At 40.9% G+C, this 18,215-nt stretch overlaps 1 protein-coding gene across 1 annotated transcript in view; it reads right to left on the bottom strand.

The window, feature by feature from the left end:
- LOC136876881 (uncharacterized) overlaps positions 1-17,993 on the bottom strand; it is a 93,315-nt gene extending 75,322 nt beyond the window's left edge. Inside the window, exon 1 of the mRNA XM_068228478.1 lies at positions 17,871-17,993. Within this exon, the coding sequence (XP_068084579.1) occupies positions 17,871-17,963 (93 nt within the window). The 5' untranslated portion in view covers positions 17,964-17,993. The remainder of the gene's footprint in view (positions 1-17,870) is intronic.
- Between the last annotated feature and the right edge of the window lie 222 nt (positions 17,994-18,215).

Genomic DNA, 18,215 nt, shown 5'->3' with positions numbered 1-18,215 from the left:
TACGCCCAGTTCTTTTTAATCTACTCGCAGTCAACTTACTACCTGTACTTCCTGTATTTTACTTATGCACTGTCCGCTTCCACGGTGAGATGGTTAGCGTGCTGGGGCTTGGTCCAAGGGCTTCCGGGTTCAATTCTCGGCTAGGTAAAACATTTTATTCTTCATTGATTAGTTCCTATGGTTCGGGGACTGGGTTTGTGAAATAAATAGTAATGAGTGTGACATATTTTTAACATATTATTGAAACCATTTCTTTTACGACGCATCGAGTTGTGTAATAATTTGAACAGAAAGGAAAATATACCGGTAATGGCATAAAGATACTGGTGTATGTGTGCATGTATCTGAAAAGGGATTCGTTCTCGGGTTAAGTCTCATTCTAGACTATCGATACTTTTATATAAGTATGATAACAAATTGATAGTTTCCATGAAAAGGATCATTCAAGACCAGCCACAATATTATCCAACCTGAAGGCACATACACAGGATGAAGCCGAACTCCGTCGGCAAACTTTCGGAAACTGTTGAGGGAAACCTTCTGTGTATATTGGTAGAAGGTACCCGTGGTCTCCGGTGGCTCGTTATCGAGTAGAACCGGTAATTAAATTATGATTGATTCGGTTTTATTACCGCAAACAACCTTATTTCTGTGGAAATATCTTCACAACAGAGAAAAGGCCTACAATATTCAATAACCAAAACGTACAACACAAAACCCAGAGTAACAAAGCCTGTAATATGTAATAACCAAAACGCACAACACAAAACAAAGTAATGCGATAACCCTCTGTAGAAACACGTACACTTTTATCACAGTGTGTTCAATATTTTCTGTCAGTGTACTGTTTTAAAGGTAACAATTCCATGTCGTTGGCTTCCAGCACGTTAAAGAACTCCTGCAGGACATAATTCCCACACCCCGGCATCTGTCAAGAACTAGCATTTAGGACGGACGTAAAACAAATAACATTATGAGTAGGCCTACTATTTTCAGTGCAATACAGATACAAAGCTAACTGATCTGATGACATGGCCACGAGGTAATCAGGTTTGTTTACATTATGATTGGTGTATATTGCATGTGTTCAAGTGGAAGAGATTTTATTATATATTGGTTATTTTGTATGTTCAGTAACGTTACAATTACTTCTATTAGCGATTTGGTTGTTTCTGCACGAACAGGCGCGTGTTTGGTAGCCGAAACTCCGATTGCAAAATAAAAACAAACAAAAATATTTGAAGAGAAGATTCGAACCACCACAAAACGTAGCGGAGGATAATACCCAACGATGCTGTTTAGCCAACTGAGCCATACTAACAGCTCGAGTTCAATGTTTGCTAATCATTTCTGTTTCTACCATATTCGTCCTGGCTGAGGTCCAATTGGAGCGTGCCTCGAGATGCATCGAGAAAATGACGTCAGGCTCGAGTATCTCGAACGAGAGTTTTGCCCACCACTACTCACAGGTAACTGTGGTGTACCAGAAACCGGCCATCAGACTGGCGACTGATACTAGGCGGAACACGTGCGTGCTCCTTGCAAGGTCAAGCTCAATGCGCACACCTACCGTTTTTTTGTTTTTTTTTTACGGGGGGGGGGGGGCGTAGCCCGCTCCCCCGGCGTGGCAACCGACAAAATCTACATTGCCTCCGACATGCTATTAGTTTCTGAGTAGAAAAGAGATAGTAGGGAGAGTGGGAGGTGATAAAGGAGTATCTGCCGGTTTCCGAGTTAGACTCGCTACCACGGTAAGAGTTTGTATTGGTTAGGTGGTGTTAAGGTATGGTATTGAAGGGTCAGGGAAAAACCACATAAGCAGAAAGAAGAAAGAGCCTACATGTAAAACCTGACATCTTTTGATAGCACATGCAAGGATGTGGGCTGGAAAAAGACCAGAGGTTGTGTTACACCTACCGTACTACCACAGTCGAATATATACAGTCGCGAAGCTCTAATAAGAGAAAGGTTCATCCACTTGATAGCTGGAGCGACACTAGCACCTCTAGCGGCGAGGTAGAGGCAACTTGCTAGCAGACAACAGGGACCGAATTACCACTACAGTCTAAAATGGTCATAACTTCTGAACCATTCATGCAAATAATGTCCTGACAAGGTTATTGTAATACTTATGAAATAGTGGAGGAGATCAAACAATTTATTTCGATGAGGAGTTCGAGGATAATATCGAAATATGTATTTAATCTTAAGGAGTTATGTCTTTTTACCGCGGACTAGAACATAAAGTCGCTTCTAGTGGGCAGCCGGTTCGAAATAAGTACATACCACCCCGGACTTTTTTGTAGAAGTTTTTATGCTCTACAATTCGTACGCTTGCACTTGACGGTTCAGGCAGCGTAAGCCAAGAAAGCAAGCGACCGACCATAGTAGAGCGCTGGCCTTCTTAGCCCAACTTGGCAGGTTCGATGTGGGTTCGCATCCCACTGGTGTCTGCTTGGCCATTTTTGTTCTGTACTTAATATCTCTTCAGCACGTACTAAATGTACGTAACACGACCTAATAGGTTGAAAGTCGATTTCGATTTCAAAGGGATCTGGTTTATAGAGGTGGAAAAAGACCTACAAGAACTGGGGATCTCACATGAGGACATCTTGGAACGTGACTCTTTGAAGAAGAAACTTGAGTTTTCAGCCATAACCAAAAATGAAAACCGGCAAGAAGTGAACCGAAGAACGGAGGGATGCTCACCGAAGAAGAATGTGGGAACATTGGGCAAATGTGAAAGACAGTGGAAAGCAGTTGAAATAGCATGGTCCATAGAAGATCGAAACGAGAAAAAAATAGTGTTATTCAGCTAAGCTGCCCACCTCAAATATCGTCTGATTCTTTAAAGATATAGACATTCTAATTTCAAATTCCTAAAATGTATTAAGAGGCTCAAAGCACCGTCCAATTCATCTCCATCTCGACGCAATTACCGAGAAACCTGTAGCAGCTTTGTTTTTTAAATCGCAATATACTGATTTCACACAATAGAACAACTAAGAATTGAGCGACAAATTCAGTGATGTGCTTGTTTTGCAAATCTGACGAGTATGTTGAGATATTAACGCGTTTCGTATGTGAAAGTTTGGAGAGAAAGCGATGTGCCACTCGCTCTGATGTAGAGGGTTTGCTGCATGACTCACGGCTTGTTGATAAAACACATACCTCGACCACTTTTTGAGTGGCTGTACATTTTCATGAGCGATGTAAGTGGTTGAAAAGGGTGAGAATGAAACACTACTAAAAGAAAAATGGAAATACCCGAATCATATTGTTTAAACAGCTGTGTAGACCTATGATATTCTCATTCCGACTACTGGCTGTTTTAAGCACATCGATTTTACGTGTTGGCTTTAAGGAGTACCAAAGAGAACAGAAACAACAAAAACAACGTTCTCCGTTACTTTTTCAAAAAAAAAAGAAGTGGCGTAAGGCTTTTAGTGCCGGTTGTGTCCGAGGACTTCGGCTTGCCAGGTGTCTTTTGACTTGACACCCGTAGGCGACCTGCGTGTCGTTATGAGGACGAAATGATGATTAAGACGCATACACTCAGTCCCCGTGCCAGAGGACTTAACCAAGATTATGGTTAAAATTCCCGCCGCTGCCGCGAGTCGAACCCGGGACCCCTGTGACCAAACCGTAGTGATGGAACATTCGATTCATTTAATTCCGTTCACGTTACTGAATCGATACAGTGATCCGATTCATGGCACATTAGAGTCACCGCTCCTACTGCATTTGTGTAGTATGTACTGGCGTTGCCTACGAGATACACAAGGCCGGGAAATACAGCACACTAGACTCGTCCTCGAGATACTTCTGGCAAGTGCCGCTAGAGTTCTCTTTACTGATCTGTCTCGCCCGTTCATTGCAACACGTTCGAATATGAAAAACTATAAAAATTCATTAAAACTAGTAATTTCAGAAGGCAGCAAACGGATATGAGATCAAAGATAGACCAAGAGCAATTGTTTGACTTATTTTCTACAACGTATTTCTTACAATATGCTTAAACGAAATAAGTAATTCACGAAAGAAGCAGAGAAATCTGATAGCGAGTTTGTCACTTCTTACCGATTCCTTTAATTATGCTTCAGAGTATAGAGATTGTGGTCATAAATAACTTTGGGTTTAATCGCCCTTTCACCAATTATCAGCGACCCAATCTTTTCCTCCGCACATCTGATATTTTGGCATTCGTATTGAAGCAGCTGTTTGGAGAGCGATGTTATGCCCGTTACGCAAATATTTAGCGTCGTTTCACTGTATTCTCTTTTTTCTTCCCGTAAAATTAAATTTATGTTCGCCTCTGTGGTGTAGTAGTTAGTGTGATTAGCTGTCACCCCCGAGGTCCGGGTTCGATTCCCGGCCCTGCCACGAAATTTGAAAAGTGGTACGAGTGCTGGAACGGGGTCCACTCAGCCTCGGGAGGTCAACTGAGGAGAGGTAGGTTCGATTCCCACCTCAGCCATCCTGGAAGTGGTTTTCCGTGGTTTTCCACTTCTCCTCCAGGCAAATGCCAGGATAGTACTTAAGGCCACGGCCGCTTCCTTCCCTCTTCCCTGCCTGTCCTTTCCAATCTTCCCACCCCTTCATAAGGCCCCTGTTCAGCAGAGCAGGTGAGGCAGCCTGGGCGAGGTACTGGTCATCCTGCCCAGCTGTATCCCCCAACCCAAAGTCTGGTGCTCCAGGACACTACCCTTGAGCGGTAGAGGTTGAGTCCGAGGAAAAAACCGACCCTAACAGGAATAAAGCTCCTAAATGACCAATTTTAGCATGCTTTTCAATTTGGTTTACTTTTTGGTCAAGTTCAGATACCGTACCCTAAAACATTTTTCTGATTTCATTACCCGTATATTACTTCTCAATTTACAGATTATTTTCTGTAATCTGGCATTTAATTTTCTCATCCGTATATTTTTTTTTATAGATTTAACAGAGATACCTGTAGAAACTAGACTTATACTCCTTTTTCGTTTGTGGCTGACGTATGAAGATATGGTATGTTCATCGTTATCTGAATCGGAACTTTTACTAAGTTCTGATGGCAATACATCATTTTTTGGAGCTGGACGCTTCCTGCGTTTGACATTTTCCTGTTTGTGAACAGGATACACAATGAAAACAGAAGGAAATTTGATTGATGTGCTTACACTGAAATCTGTTTTATGAGAAGAATTGCTAGGTACCTAAAGAGTTCCTACTATATCACCTTGCCAAGAAATAGTTTGCTTCCATTTCTCCCTTAAACCGCACTCGGAAGGGAAACTATGGAACGTCAATTTTCATGCTTTTATAGTGTCATCCGAAATACAGACAGGTACAGAGTGCACCTTTTCTCAACTTCACAGACACTCACCGACGGAAACAATATTCACAATAAATTGCACAAAATCAACACAGCATCACAATTACTCCGCATATCACAATGTCCGCCAAGAACAGAACGGAAACCTGACATCTAGCGGCCAAACCGTGAACACGGTCGAGCCGCTTTTTCAGCGACAAATTAGTAGCTATGTCCCGGCCTTGCATATCTCGTAGGCAACGGTACTGGTAAGACAGCAGCAACATCATTCAGTGTTCGCTGCTGCTATCTGAACTCCTTTCTTTAAAAAAAAAAAAAAAAAAAAAAAAAAAAAAAAAAAAAAAAAAAAAAAAAAAAAAAAGCTAGTCACTCTAATACATCGAAGGTTTCCGGCGACGTAGGATGGGAAAGGTCTGGGATTAGGAAGGTAGCAGCCATGGCCTTAAGGTACAGTCCTAAGATTTCCTGGTGTAAAAATGGCGATACTACGGAAAACCATCTTAACGGCTGCCGACGGTGGGATTCGAACCCACTATCCCCCGAATGCAAGCGCATAGCTACGCGATACTAACCGCACGTCCAACTCGCTCAGTCATTTTTTAAAATATGTATTTTCTATCAGCAGAGGATTTCTTTAAATCGTCATATTTTGTATAGGCTACCCGAGATGTACAGTAGCCCACTGGTTTTCTGATTCAACACACTGTTGATTAAGTTATTGCGTCAGTCGGTTCACTTACTGACCACATATTATTGAAGTCTTGTGCAACGATGTGACATACGAACTGAGATTACCGAGTCGTTCTCCCCAGTATAAAACAGGTACATTTGAGTGGTCATGAGCATAACTCATAGCCATACGGCAGGCTAGAGTCGAGTTTAATTAATTGCCAAATGTCAACTAAGTTATAATACTAAGATTCATTAAACTAATAAATGGTATAACCTAATAGCCTACCTACCTACTTACTTTTTAACACTGCAAATAAATCCATCTATTATTTAAACCTCCCTGTAAGAAGAGGACAGTGAATGCAATGAACTTCACTGTATGTCTCGCAGCGGAAGCTCGGCTCCCCGCCAATGTCCAGTGTGGCGATAAGGAGCCGTGTGTACCTTGTGTCTCACTGAGCCGTGCTGTGCGCACGATTCTTTCGGTGTGCCATAAATCACTGTCTCGCTGCAGCGGAAGCTCGGCTCCCCGCCAGCACTCTCCGCTGGGAGTAAGCTGAATCGTGTGCCGTGAGCTCACCGTTCCTGTGAATCGATTCACTCGGACACTTGAATGAATCGATACACTGCTTCGAATCATGCATTCTGTAGCCAACACTAGACCAAAGGACAGCACGTTAACCATTTAGCCATGGAGCCGGACTTTTCCAATGACACATGCCATTAATTGTACTGTATTTTGAAGTTGTTGATTTCATTTCGTATACTGTGTACTCATGAGGACAATAAACACTTTAATTATCACAGTTTCACAGTGTTATTTCGTCACTTTCCGATTTAACATCAACGAAACAGAAGTTTCGTAACCCCAAAATGCTGTACATCATACTGCAGTTTCTCGGGACCCTCTCGAGATAATGGCGAGGTATGTATGTATCAACAAGGTGTGAGTCACAGCATCAGAGCAAGTGGCTCATCGCTTTCTGGGTAATGCCTACTCATATGAAAAATCTCCAAAGTACTCACCAGATTTGCAAAATGAACACATCACTGAACTCGTCGCTCGAATCTTAGTTATACTGGGTGAAATTAGTACAGTCCCATTAAAAACAGTTGCTTTCGGTTTCTCTGTAATTAGTACGTGATTGAGATGAATTGCCAGCAGGGCTGAGTGGCTCAGACGGTTGAGGCGCTGGCCTTCTGACCCCAACCTGGCAGGTCAGTCCGGTGGTATTTGAAGGTGCTCAAATACGTCAGACTTGTGTTAGATTTACTGGCACGTAAGAACTCTCGCGGGACTAAATTCCGGCACCTCGGCGTTTCCGAAAACCATATAAAATAGTTAGTGGTACTAAAGAAAATAATAATAATAATAATAATAATAATAATAATTATTATTATTATTATTATTATTATTATGGAGACTAATTGTACAGTCTTTTATGAGGATCTTAATAGAATTACATAATTTTAAAACAGAATGCCTATATCTTTAACGGATCAGAATATATTCGAGGTGGATGACTTAGCTGAATAACTCTGTATATAAAGAACATAGCATTGTGCTACCTTTAGGAAAGAACTATGTATTACGGAACAATAAACCTCCCGGGGAGTCATACAAAAACGTGCTTGGTATAGTAGACGTCAGACTATGTAATTTAAATAAATACAGAATATTTCAAAGGAAGGACAGGAGACGAACATTATTCAAGTAAAATACTTTGTAGGAATGACGTCGTTCATGAAAGGAAATTTGTTTTGTATTTTAAAGTAAGTAGGAAATCCTCAATATTTGGAGGCATTAAATAGTGTAATAGCTCAAATAAATAGAATGTAATAGCTTTCATGGTGAAGAAATTTGGAAATGACTGGACGAATGATGGTAATTGTACTACAGGAACCTGCTTTAGGGATGGATACGACGATGGCGAATGTTATAGTTTGCAATATGGCATTTCACCATTAATACACAAGAACCTCTTTTACCCGGACCGAAAATTATAAAAATGTATTTTTACTTGTACAGCATTTCTTTTACGGCATTGAAACTTCTTGAATGCCTCTTCCACCAAAGATAGTTAAGGACAGGAATTGGAAGTAATTCGGCCACAGTCTATCGAAGGTACCGTCCCGGCGTTCGTCTGGAATTGAGAATTGGTAACCGTGGAAAACCATTCCCAGGACGGCCGGGGTGGGATTCGAACGCACGCTCTTCTGAATGCAACGCACTATTAATTCACTGATGGTGAATTCGAAAATGAAACCGGCGCTCCATCAGAAGAAACAATGACTCATGGAGAGGTAACAATGCAGTTGGACAAACTGATGGCCTATTTAGATCCTCGACTGAAACCACACCGGCAGAACTGTTGTTAGTAAAACGTCTTCGTGATCGTGCTGCGCGCAAACGCTATGCGAACGTAAAACAGACATTACTTTAGTGCATAAAACAGAGTCGTAAATGTACGAAAAGTGTTATTTTTTTGTATAATTGAAGAAAGGTATTACTGTACGACTTATGTTAATAGAATATGTAACATGTACTTTATTTTTTTCTATTTGCTTTACGTCGCACCGACACAGATAGGTCTTATGGCGACGATGGGATAGGAACGGCCTAGGAATGGGAAGGAAGTGGCCGTGGCCTTAATTAACGTACAGCCCCAGCATTTGCCTGGTGTGAAAATGGGAAACCACGGAAAACTATCTTCAGGGCTGCCGTCAATGGGACTCGAACCCACTATCTCCCGATTACTGGATACTGGCCGCACTTAAGCGACTGCAGCTATCGAGCTCAGTTTTATTTGTCTTTTAGTTTTCCGGATTATCCGTATTTTCGATAATCCGGATCAGTTACGGTCCCATTTAATCCGGATAAACGAGGTTCTTGTGCAGGCCTACCTATAAAAAAACCTACATGTGTTTGCAATAAACTAATGGTTTTCTAAAGAGTTAATGCTTATGTATTCGTTACTTGAATAAATCCGATAACTCCAGCCAGTCTGATCAAAACCAGGTAGGTACCTATCCATTTTCTTGAGTTGAAAATCAGGGTGCTGAAAATTAATATTTCACGTTTGATTTAACTCTCGGAATACTATTTCCTGTTCTCTGTTTAGTATAGTCTGTTTTTCTCTTTTTCATAACTTGAACAGACAACTTTTATAAGTTTCCATCTAGGAACGTTATTTTTTGTATATAGACCAAAGGCAGGCATTTATACAAGTGGAGGCACATGCTTCCCCTAGTGCACCGTCACTGCATTGTCCCACATAAGAGGCTTGCAGTGGTGTCTCAAGGGCGCATTAGCCGACAGCGTCTTGGAAAGGTGTGGCAATCCAACTGATGAGCCCACTGCTACACTGGGGTGAAACGCTGGTAATTTCACGATTGAAAAAGTCTAAAGAGCTTAATGTTTTTAACATTTACAATCGATGAAATCAAATTATGGTTTCCTTATTTTTGAAACATTTATAAGTGTTTATTACATTCTCTCATAAATGCTTTTTCTGGATTTATCAGTTTTTTCCGACGCTCCTCAATTACAAGATTAATTTTCAAGCCTGCGAACACTTCTGGAGAGTTTTTTTTATTTCTCTTGCCCCTGAATTTAATGAGTATTAACTAGAGGAGATGAGAAAATACAAAGATTTGCTGACAAATACCCTTAAGATCTCTCAGGGACAGAAAGCCTCAGTCAAGCCCAGTCCTTTAGATCATTATTATCTGAGAATATAAGTAGCAAGAAAAGCATCAAAGACACAGCGGACCTAAAACAAACCCTGTAAGTGGCTTGTCAGACATTAACACTGTCCCTGTCACCACAGCGACCGCGGAAAGGAGTTTCTCCACACTGAAATGAATAAGAACTCTTACGAAGTACGATGGGTCAAGTGCGCCTTCGTGATCTGTCGCTTTTAAGCATTGAACATGAGGAGAGCAAGAAACATATCGATGACATTGTTGAATATAATCTGAAAAGTGAAGACTGGGACAGTCCTTAGCGCCGCCACTGCAGGTCGCTATCCTTCGACGTGGGGAACAGAATAGTTGTTGGTTTACTCTGAGGGATTGGCATATTGGCCAATTTATGCAACATCTGTCGAAAGCACTAGTTAGAACATAAAAAGCTTATACGTTACATAAAGTCGACACTGAAAAAGTATCGTTTTCTTTTTATGTATCTGCAGAATCACGGATCCCAACTTCTTTGTCAGTTGTCCTCACAATCACGTATACTGACGCTTGGATGGCAACGATGGCAGGGCAGAGTCTTCTCAGGATTTAAAATGACACTAAAAATGTACGTTATAGTGGCATGTCTTTAATATAAGAGTTTTGTCTGAACATTGGTTACAATTACCCGGTCTAGAAAGCCGAGAATAACAGCCGAGTGGATTCGTCGTGCTGACCACACGACACCTCGTAATCTGCAGGCCTTCGGGCTGAGCAGCGGTCGCTTGGTAAGCCAAGGCCCTTCAGGGATGTAGTGCCATGGGGTTATTGGTCACAATTAAGAAAGGATGACGTTTCCGTATCGGTCATGTCCACAGTAACAAGGAAATGCACTTTTAAATTTCAGTCATGTCTGTCTGAACCGCACATCACGAAAAATGTAAAGTCGGGAAATAAGGCAATAAAATCAAGGCTATAAATAATTTTATTCACGCTGAGTGAAATGGTAGTTCAGGGGAAGGCGTAAAATTCAATTCTCAAAAATCTTTTAGTGGTCCTATCGATAATAGCACATAACGAAAGTTATATAGAATTAAATTTCTGATCATTTATGTCTAACGATGGGTCAGGTATGAGACGAGATGAATCTGTCGTGGCGGGTTTTTACGACCTGACGTCAACCTTATCAGGGGAGTTAATGAGATGAAATGAATGAAGTGATATATGATAGCAGGAAGATGGGGTGAAAACCGGTGCCGGCATATGGCCTACTCTTGTCGAATAGCACCCAAGGGGTCTGCCACTGCCTTCGTGATCTCCAGGCCGTACTGTAGCACTGATGACGTCACGCTTTGTGTGGGACTTAGAGGCGATACACATCCGCTCCGCTTGAATTACACACTCGTTTAAATTACTTAAGAAACTATTAATACCTTATAAAACCAAAAACTATTCATAAATATTTGTTAGTTCTGACATACAATGCATACTTCTCGCGTATATCCGTTCGTTTCCGTGAGTACAGCCTAATACTTTGGGGCATATTCTTGCGTTTCTATCCATTTTCTAGTCAACTGGAACATTCACATCGTACACACTGATAGAAAACAAGCAACCAATTACCAATATGATATACTACAAATGTAAATTATTTCTGTACCACCAATTCAGTACCTAGGGTACAAGAAAGGTTACGAGTAAGCTAACCTCCAACAATAACAAAACATTTACGGTCACTGTCATGAAATTCAGTTACTGTTTCAAAAAAATAGATTTTTAAACAGCAAATAATGCCTATGCAATTATTTTCATATTAAATTTTCATGGAATAACCCTGTTCCATAGCCTATGATATGAAATTTAATGGGAAAAATCTCAGCAGAGGTATTTCACAATACATTTCTACCTAAAATGGTAAAATGCATAAATTGGACTTAAATATACAGATACACCGAATTCAAATAAGCCGTAAGTCTGATTCCATAAAAATATATTTAATGTTACCCATGTTCTTAATATAATGAGACATTTTAACTCACCATCTGGACGAGACACTACTATTTCCCTCAGGATTTAGTATTCGGGAAATTGCTTGATACACACAACTGTGTGGTGATTCACTAGAAATTTTTCCCTAGGAATAGCCTTCTTCCATAACCTAACTCTTTATTCATCATAAGAAAACACAAATACTGGAGTGTACTCTCCTCGTTTATAATTTGCTTTGCAGCCATGCACACAGCAACTCTTAGCATGGTGATTTCTCTCACTGATAACCTTAATTCAATTATATACACATCGTGGTTGATAATAAAACGCTGAATGCACTAAATCAATTCATTTTACACTAGGGATATAACATTACACAAATAAACTACAAAATTAAAACACGGCAGAGCGATATTCTTAACCTATAGCCTCACATGAATACACGCTCACACTAGGTTTTCTTCACTAATCGAGGACTTTTCACTTAATAATGCAGTCGACGACGCTTCCGTCTGATTTGTATTGGAGTAAACATGCGGCCAACATTAAACATTGCAATAAAACAGCGAAGAATTCACATAACTCAACCAACTCACGTGCTAAACTTCCCCCCTAACGATCAGCTGATTGCTTTCCCGCGCTTGCTACAGTATGGCCTGTATTTCACGAAGGCAGTGGGTCAGCTCAAGTCGGACGGACGAATCACCATCAACAGCGTCATGAGCTGCGGAGAGGTTTGGAATTTAATACAGGCATTTGGCACGCAATCTAGTGATAGAAACTGTATACCACCGGCCAACATTCTGATGGTGAAAATATTTTTGATCCATGGGACTCGAACCGGGTAACAATGGTGCCAGACCATTTACACTTTAACGCCTCAATGATCATGATCACCAGGCGGGCTGTTACCATACCTGCTATGATAACATATTCATGTATTTTTCTTTTTCTTGTTAAGTCCATATCAATGCCGAGACACGAGGAAAAGAGTGAACAGAATTTAATGAAAATCATTACGTAAAGTTGGAGAATAATGCACTATATTCTAGGATATAAATAACTTTATTAACGCCGGATGAAATGATAGTTTAGGGGAAGGCACCTAAAAATTTAATTTTTTGAATACTATGTTATTACGCAATTTAATAAAATCTTATTCACAACATGTACAAGACTTAATCTAGAATTTTGTATACAATGTATAATTCCGTAGAGAAGCAGCGTTCACCAGCTAGTTGTTCTATAAATAATGAACCGTGACTCACTTCATCCGTAAGATATATTTTACAGTAAGTTTCCCGGTATATTCTTTTTCGTAATACCAGTTTATTGTACTCGAGAGTAAAAAGGTTTAATTTTCATCTGACAATTTAACATTTGTTGAAATACGTACATTTTTGTAGTTGAGATGTAGCTCAAATAAGCTCTATTTAATATCTATACTTTTCGACCGAACGAGTTGTCTGCGCGATTTGGGACATGTGGCCCTTAGCTTGCAATCGGCAGATGGTGGATTTCAACCCAACTGTCGGCAGTCTGAAGATCTGTTTCCTGCTGTTTCGCCATTTTAACACAAGGAAAAAGCTGAGGCTGCTCCTTATTTTTATTTTCTACAAGGAAGAGGGAAGGAAGCGGCCGTGGTCTTAAGTTAGGTACCATCCCGGCATTTGCCTGGAGGAAAAGTGGGAAAACACGGAAAACCACTTCCAGGATGGCTGAGGTGGGAATCGAACTCCCTCTACTCAGTTGACCTCTCGAGGCTGAGTGGACCCCGTTCCAGCCCTCTTACAACTTTTCAAATTTTGTGCCGGAGCCGGGAATCGAACCCGGGAGGCCGGGGATGGCAGCTAATCACACTAACCTCTACATCACAGAGGCGGAGAAATCGTAATCAAGGACGATTTTATGAAATATACTATTTTATGAAATAAACATAATGTAAACAACGTCACAACAAATACACACCATTTAAATTTGTCATGAGAGAGTTTTGCCACTGGTATATTTATTTTACAACTTGTTTTATGTCGCACCGACACAGATAGGTCTTATGGCGACGATGGGATAGGAAAGGGCTAGGAGTGGGAAGGAAGCGGCCTTGGCTTTAAGGTACACTTAAGGCCCCAGCATTTGCCTCGTGTGAAAATGGGAAACCACGGGAAACCATCTTCAGGGCTGCCGACTTTGGGGTTCGAACCCACTATCTCCCGAATACTGGATATTGGCCGCACTTAAGCGACTGCAGCTATCGTCTCGGTATATATATATATATATATATATATATATATATATATATATATATATAAAAGAATTAGCTGTAGTATCCGGGTTGCCCGGATAGTTTCTTTAAAATTTGTATTACCAGTCAGTTATGTATGAAGTGAATTTTTATAGAATTCCTTTTTGAGGTGCTTATTGATGTTTTACTATCTATTATGTAGTTTTAAAGTTATTTTGATGTATTTGATTCCATGTCTTAGATAATTAAATTTTAGAGTAGAACTTCGTCCATGTGGAAGCTCGAATTGACTGGGAAGTATTTGATTCGTTCAAGCTAATAAGTGTGTTACCCGTCGTGCTATAGACATGACGTTCACGATTTCATCTGTCATTGAAACTGGCACCAATATGCCTTGCACCCCCAAAACAGTGGATTCAACTCTAATATCGGTCATTTTACACTATTTACTTGTAAGCCCCTATCAGCCCTCTCCTCCTATCAGTGGAGGCTGAACGTGGACTTAAGCGGTATCCAGAGAGTCACAATTCGTCTCAGCGACACAAACAATGGATTCGACATTAATATTGGTTATTTTATATTTTCTTTACAAGTCATCAAAACGGTGGAAGAATTTTAAATATTATAAAATTTAGTGATCAAATTCTGATACGGAAAATGAAGTTTATTACTTGCAAGTCATCCCCTCCCATTATGTTTTCCTCTACAAGATTTTTTTCCCCTGGTGGTTCAGTCGTATGTGTACCAAGTTTCGTTTAGCGCTATTCTGGAACTTGCCCACATACATTCATTTCCACCCCTTCTCAACCTTCATACTGATTGCGGCTGAAGTATGACTTAACCATCCAGAGTGTCACAGTTCAACTAAGCGACCTCGTAAACAATGTATTAGACATTTATATCAGTCAATTTCATTTATTTTTACACTTCACCCGCACCCCTAGGAGTGCTAGGTGTGTTTTGCCCTAATTTTACCCCAACAGTAGGCCTATGTTTTTCAGATAGTAAGTTATACGTGTACCAATTTTTAATGAGAGTTATGCTGGAAGAAAAACATTCACACATCCGTAATTTTGGAAACTTTGGATATTTTATTTTCCATCCCTTCTCCTCTCATTGCTGATGGGGACAGAATATGGACTTCAGCGACATCCGGATTGTCATTCACCTCAGTGAACCCGGAAAGTATGGTCTGTCCAATAATATTTGTCGTTGTCTGTGTCACCCCTCTTTCTGTATTTTTATAATTCACTCCCACCTGTACGGGTGCTACGGGTATCTTACCACATGGAAATTTCTTCCAGATAGTAAGTCATATGTGTACCAAGTTTGGTTAAGAGGTCTGCTAGAACATACACACATACGTCCTTAAACTCGTTCACATTGGACATTTTCTATTCTTCACCCGTTCTAACCCCCATGCAGATTGATGATGATGATGATGATGATGCTTGTTTAAATGGGTCATCGGCCCCTAATGGTACGAAATGAGACGAAATGAAATGACAAACTGAAAGTCCAAAATCCTCCACCGACCAGAATTGAAAACGTGAGGACGAAGAATGGATGGATGGATGGATGGATGGATGGATATGAATTTAAAACAATCAGTGGGACCGACCCATAGTTTCTTAGATGCACAGAAGCTGGCGTAAAACAATAGTATTACTGACCAAGGGATTGCTTCTATAGCAGGATACTGAATCGATTATGCTTGTAGTCGAAAGGGGTCCAAAATACAAGTCGTCGGCCCCTTATAATGGTACTTACCGCCAGAAAAGTAGAACCATGGCGTTTTGTTATGTTGCGGTACTAATCAAAAGTAGTGTAGACTCGCGGTATTCCATACATTATGGTACTATTCACAGGTAATGAAATTCTCACATGTATTACAGACCTACGGTGTTTCGCACATTGTGGCGCCATTTACAGGCAACGCAAACCTATGGTGTTCATCACATAAGGGTACTAACCACAGGGACTCGTACTATCTCGTGGTGTTCCTTATATAGTGGGTACTAATCATAGGTAAGCCAGAACCATGGTTTCCCCTCATCCCATGGTGTCGCTCATATAGTGGCACTAATCACAGGTACTGTAAAAGCCGTCGCGCACTCCTTTTTGCTACTAATTACAAACCTATTGTGTACCGAACATAGTGGTACTGCGCGCAAGTAAAAGCGACCCATGGTGTTCTCCGCGTGGTGGTACTAATCACAAGTAGTTTCATGGTTCTAATATAATTATCCCTTGGTCGCCCCTTTTAGTCGCCTCTTACGACAGGCAGGGGATACCGTGGGTGTATTATTAGTCTGCGTCCCCCACCCACAGGGGGTTGTGTGTGTGGTCCGCTAGATGTATTTTATTTCCCCCAAGTCCACCGGCAAGCCGGTTAGGATCCCACGCGCCACTTGGGAGTATCACCTCTCCCCCTGCTACGCCAGCGTAGTACAGTAAGTTCGTGGCCCATGCCGATGGGGCCTGAACTTTGTCTTAAACGGCATCCGGAGTGTCACAGTTCATTTCAGCGATCCCGAAAACTATGGATATGACACAAATATTGGTCGTTTTCGATTATTTTTACATTTCACCCCTACCCCAGGTGTCTATAGGTCTCTCACCCCACAGTATTTTTTTCTAGATAGTAAGTCATACTTTTATCAGTTTTGGTTGATAGCAACACTGGAACACACATACATTCATAATCTCTCATTTTTGGCATTTTATTGTTTCACTCTTCTCCTATATGACAAAGGGGGCGGGCTGAACTTGGACTTACATAAATGCGGAGAAACTATGTCCTGTCTCCTAGAAATACCTGACGAATCGTAAAATCTCCATTGTACTGCACTGGCTGGGGAATAAAGCGGTCTGTCATGGTGGCGGTATTTCCCCCCCATCCCCCTCAACGCTAATAATTTTGAAAGTCAAATAACGTTGCTGAATTTAGTGACTGAAGAGAGGGGGGTGGGGAACTCAACTTCGTAACAAAGGCCTCTTCTGGGGTTTAATTTTGATGTTAATTAAAAGTATGTCAAATTTGGAATAGGCCGAAAAATGGGGAGATAACCAGTTAAAACAGGTCGTACGTTAACCAAGGGCCGCGGTGTTTAAGGCGACGAGTATTCGGCTTTTTGGGCCTTACGACCTGCTTTTAAGAGTAAGGTGCCCGAACTGGTAGATTGACTAAGGAGGATTCTAGATTTGGTTACCTTTACTTTTTGATTACATGTAATAAGCGGAATACGAAGTTCGGTTTGTATCTTTTTACATTTCTGATGATGATGCTTGTTGTTTAAAGGGCCCTTTTTTATATTTCAGTAACGGGGTTCTTCTTCTTATTATTCGTAATGTTTTGTTTTGCAAAGTTTTAATTTGGAAAGAGGTGTTTTAAAAATATACCCCAGGCCTCACAGCCATACAGCAGGATGGGCCTGACACATGCTAAGTAAATGTTTGTCTTAATATTTGAAGGGACATTTAGTGTAGGCTGCCCTATATAATCCCATCCCATCCCATCCCATCGTCGCCATAAGACGTCTTTGAGTCGGTGCGACGTAACAGTTAAAAAACAAAAAAAAAACCGTTATCGACATCGTAGGCCTGCACGTATATGAACTTTGCATGTGGACAAAGAGAACAACCTGTTATCTCTGAATTCTGAACAGCAATCCCGTAACGAATTCCCTTGTTAAATACCAGGGTGTTCATTAGAACAAGTATTCAAGCACCTGGACGCCCCAAACATAACTTCCAAGGTACGACGACTGTGTCCCCCATTCAACTAAACAGGATTGTAATAAAAGGCATATTATTTTCTGTGATTGGTTAAGATGTCTTGGAAGAAAAAAAAAATCAGAAATATTTATCTATGTGCAAGGCTCAGGTAGATTTAACTCCTGAAATAACAATAAAATTCGTAAAGCACGGACGAACTTAATTCACCATTATTAACAATAATAATGAAGATCTCACCTGTAAAGAATCCTCCTTTGCGGAGTACCAGTTCATCATCCAATTGAAGAACTTCCTCCTTGCTGATTGTTGTCCTGAGAGCTGCTTCTCCATGTTCGACGTGTCTAAACAGATACTCCAGAATGAACCCTGTCTCAGCGTCGAACTTTCTGCACGCTGTGGATTCAGTGTCAGTGCACTCTACCGGCTACGTAACACCTCGCAGACAGTCGTATGTTATTGGCAAGGCCGAAAACCTAAGTTTCGATGTGTTATGACTAGACATTGCTGTATAAATCACCAATGCGAGCATGCGGCTATGCTGCAAAATGTGGTGAAAGAAGTATGCACGTAATATCATGCTAT

This window comes from Anabrus simplex, chromosome 7 (assembly GCF_040414725.1).
Source record: "Anabrus simplex isolate iqAnaSimp1 chromosome 7, ASM4041472v1, whole genome shotgun sequence".
Lineage (NCBI taxonomy): Eukaryota > Metazoa > Arthropoda > Insecta > Orthoptera > Tettigoniidae > Anabrus > Anabrus simplex.
Note: the sequence above shows the minus strand (reverse complement) of the source record. Positions and strands in the feature narration are given on the sequence as shown.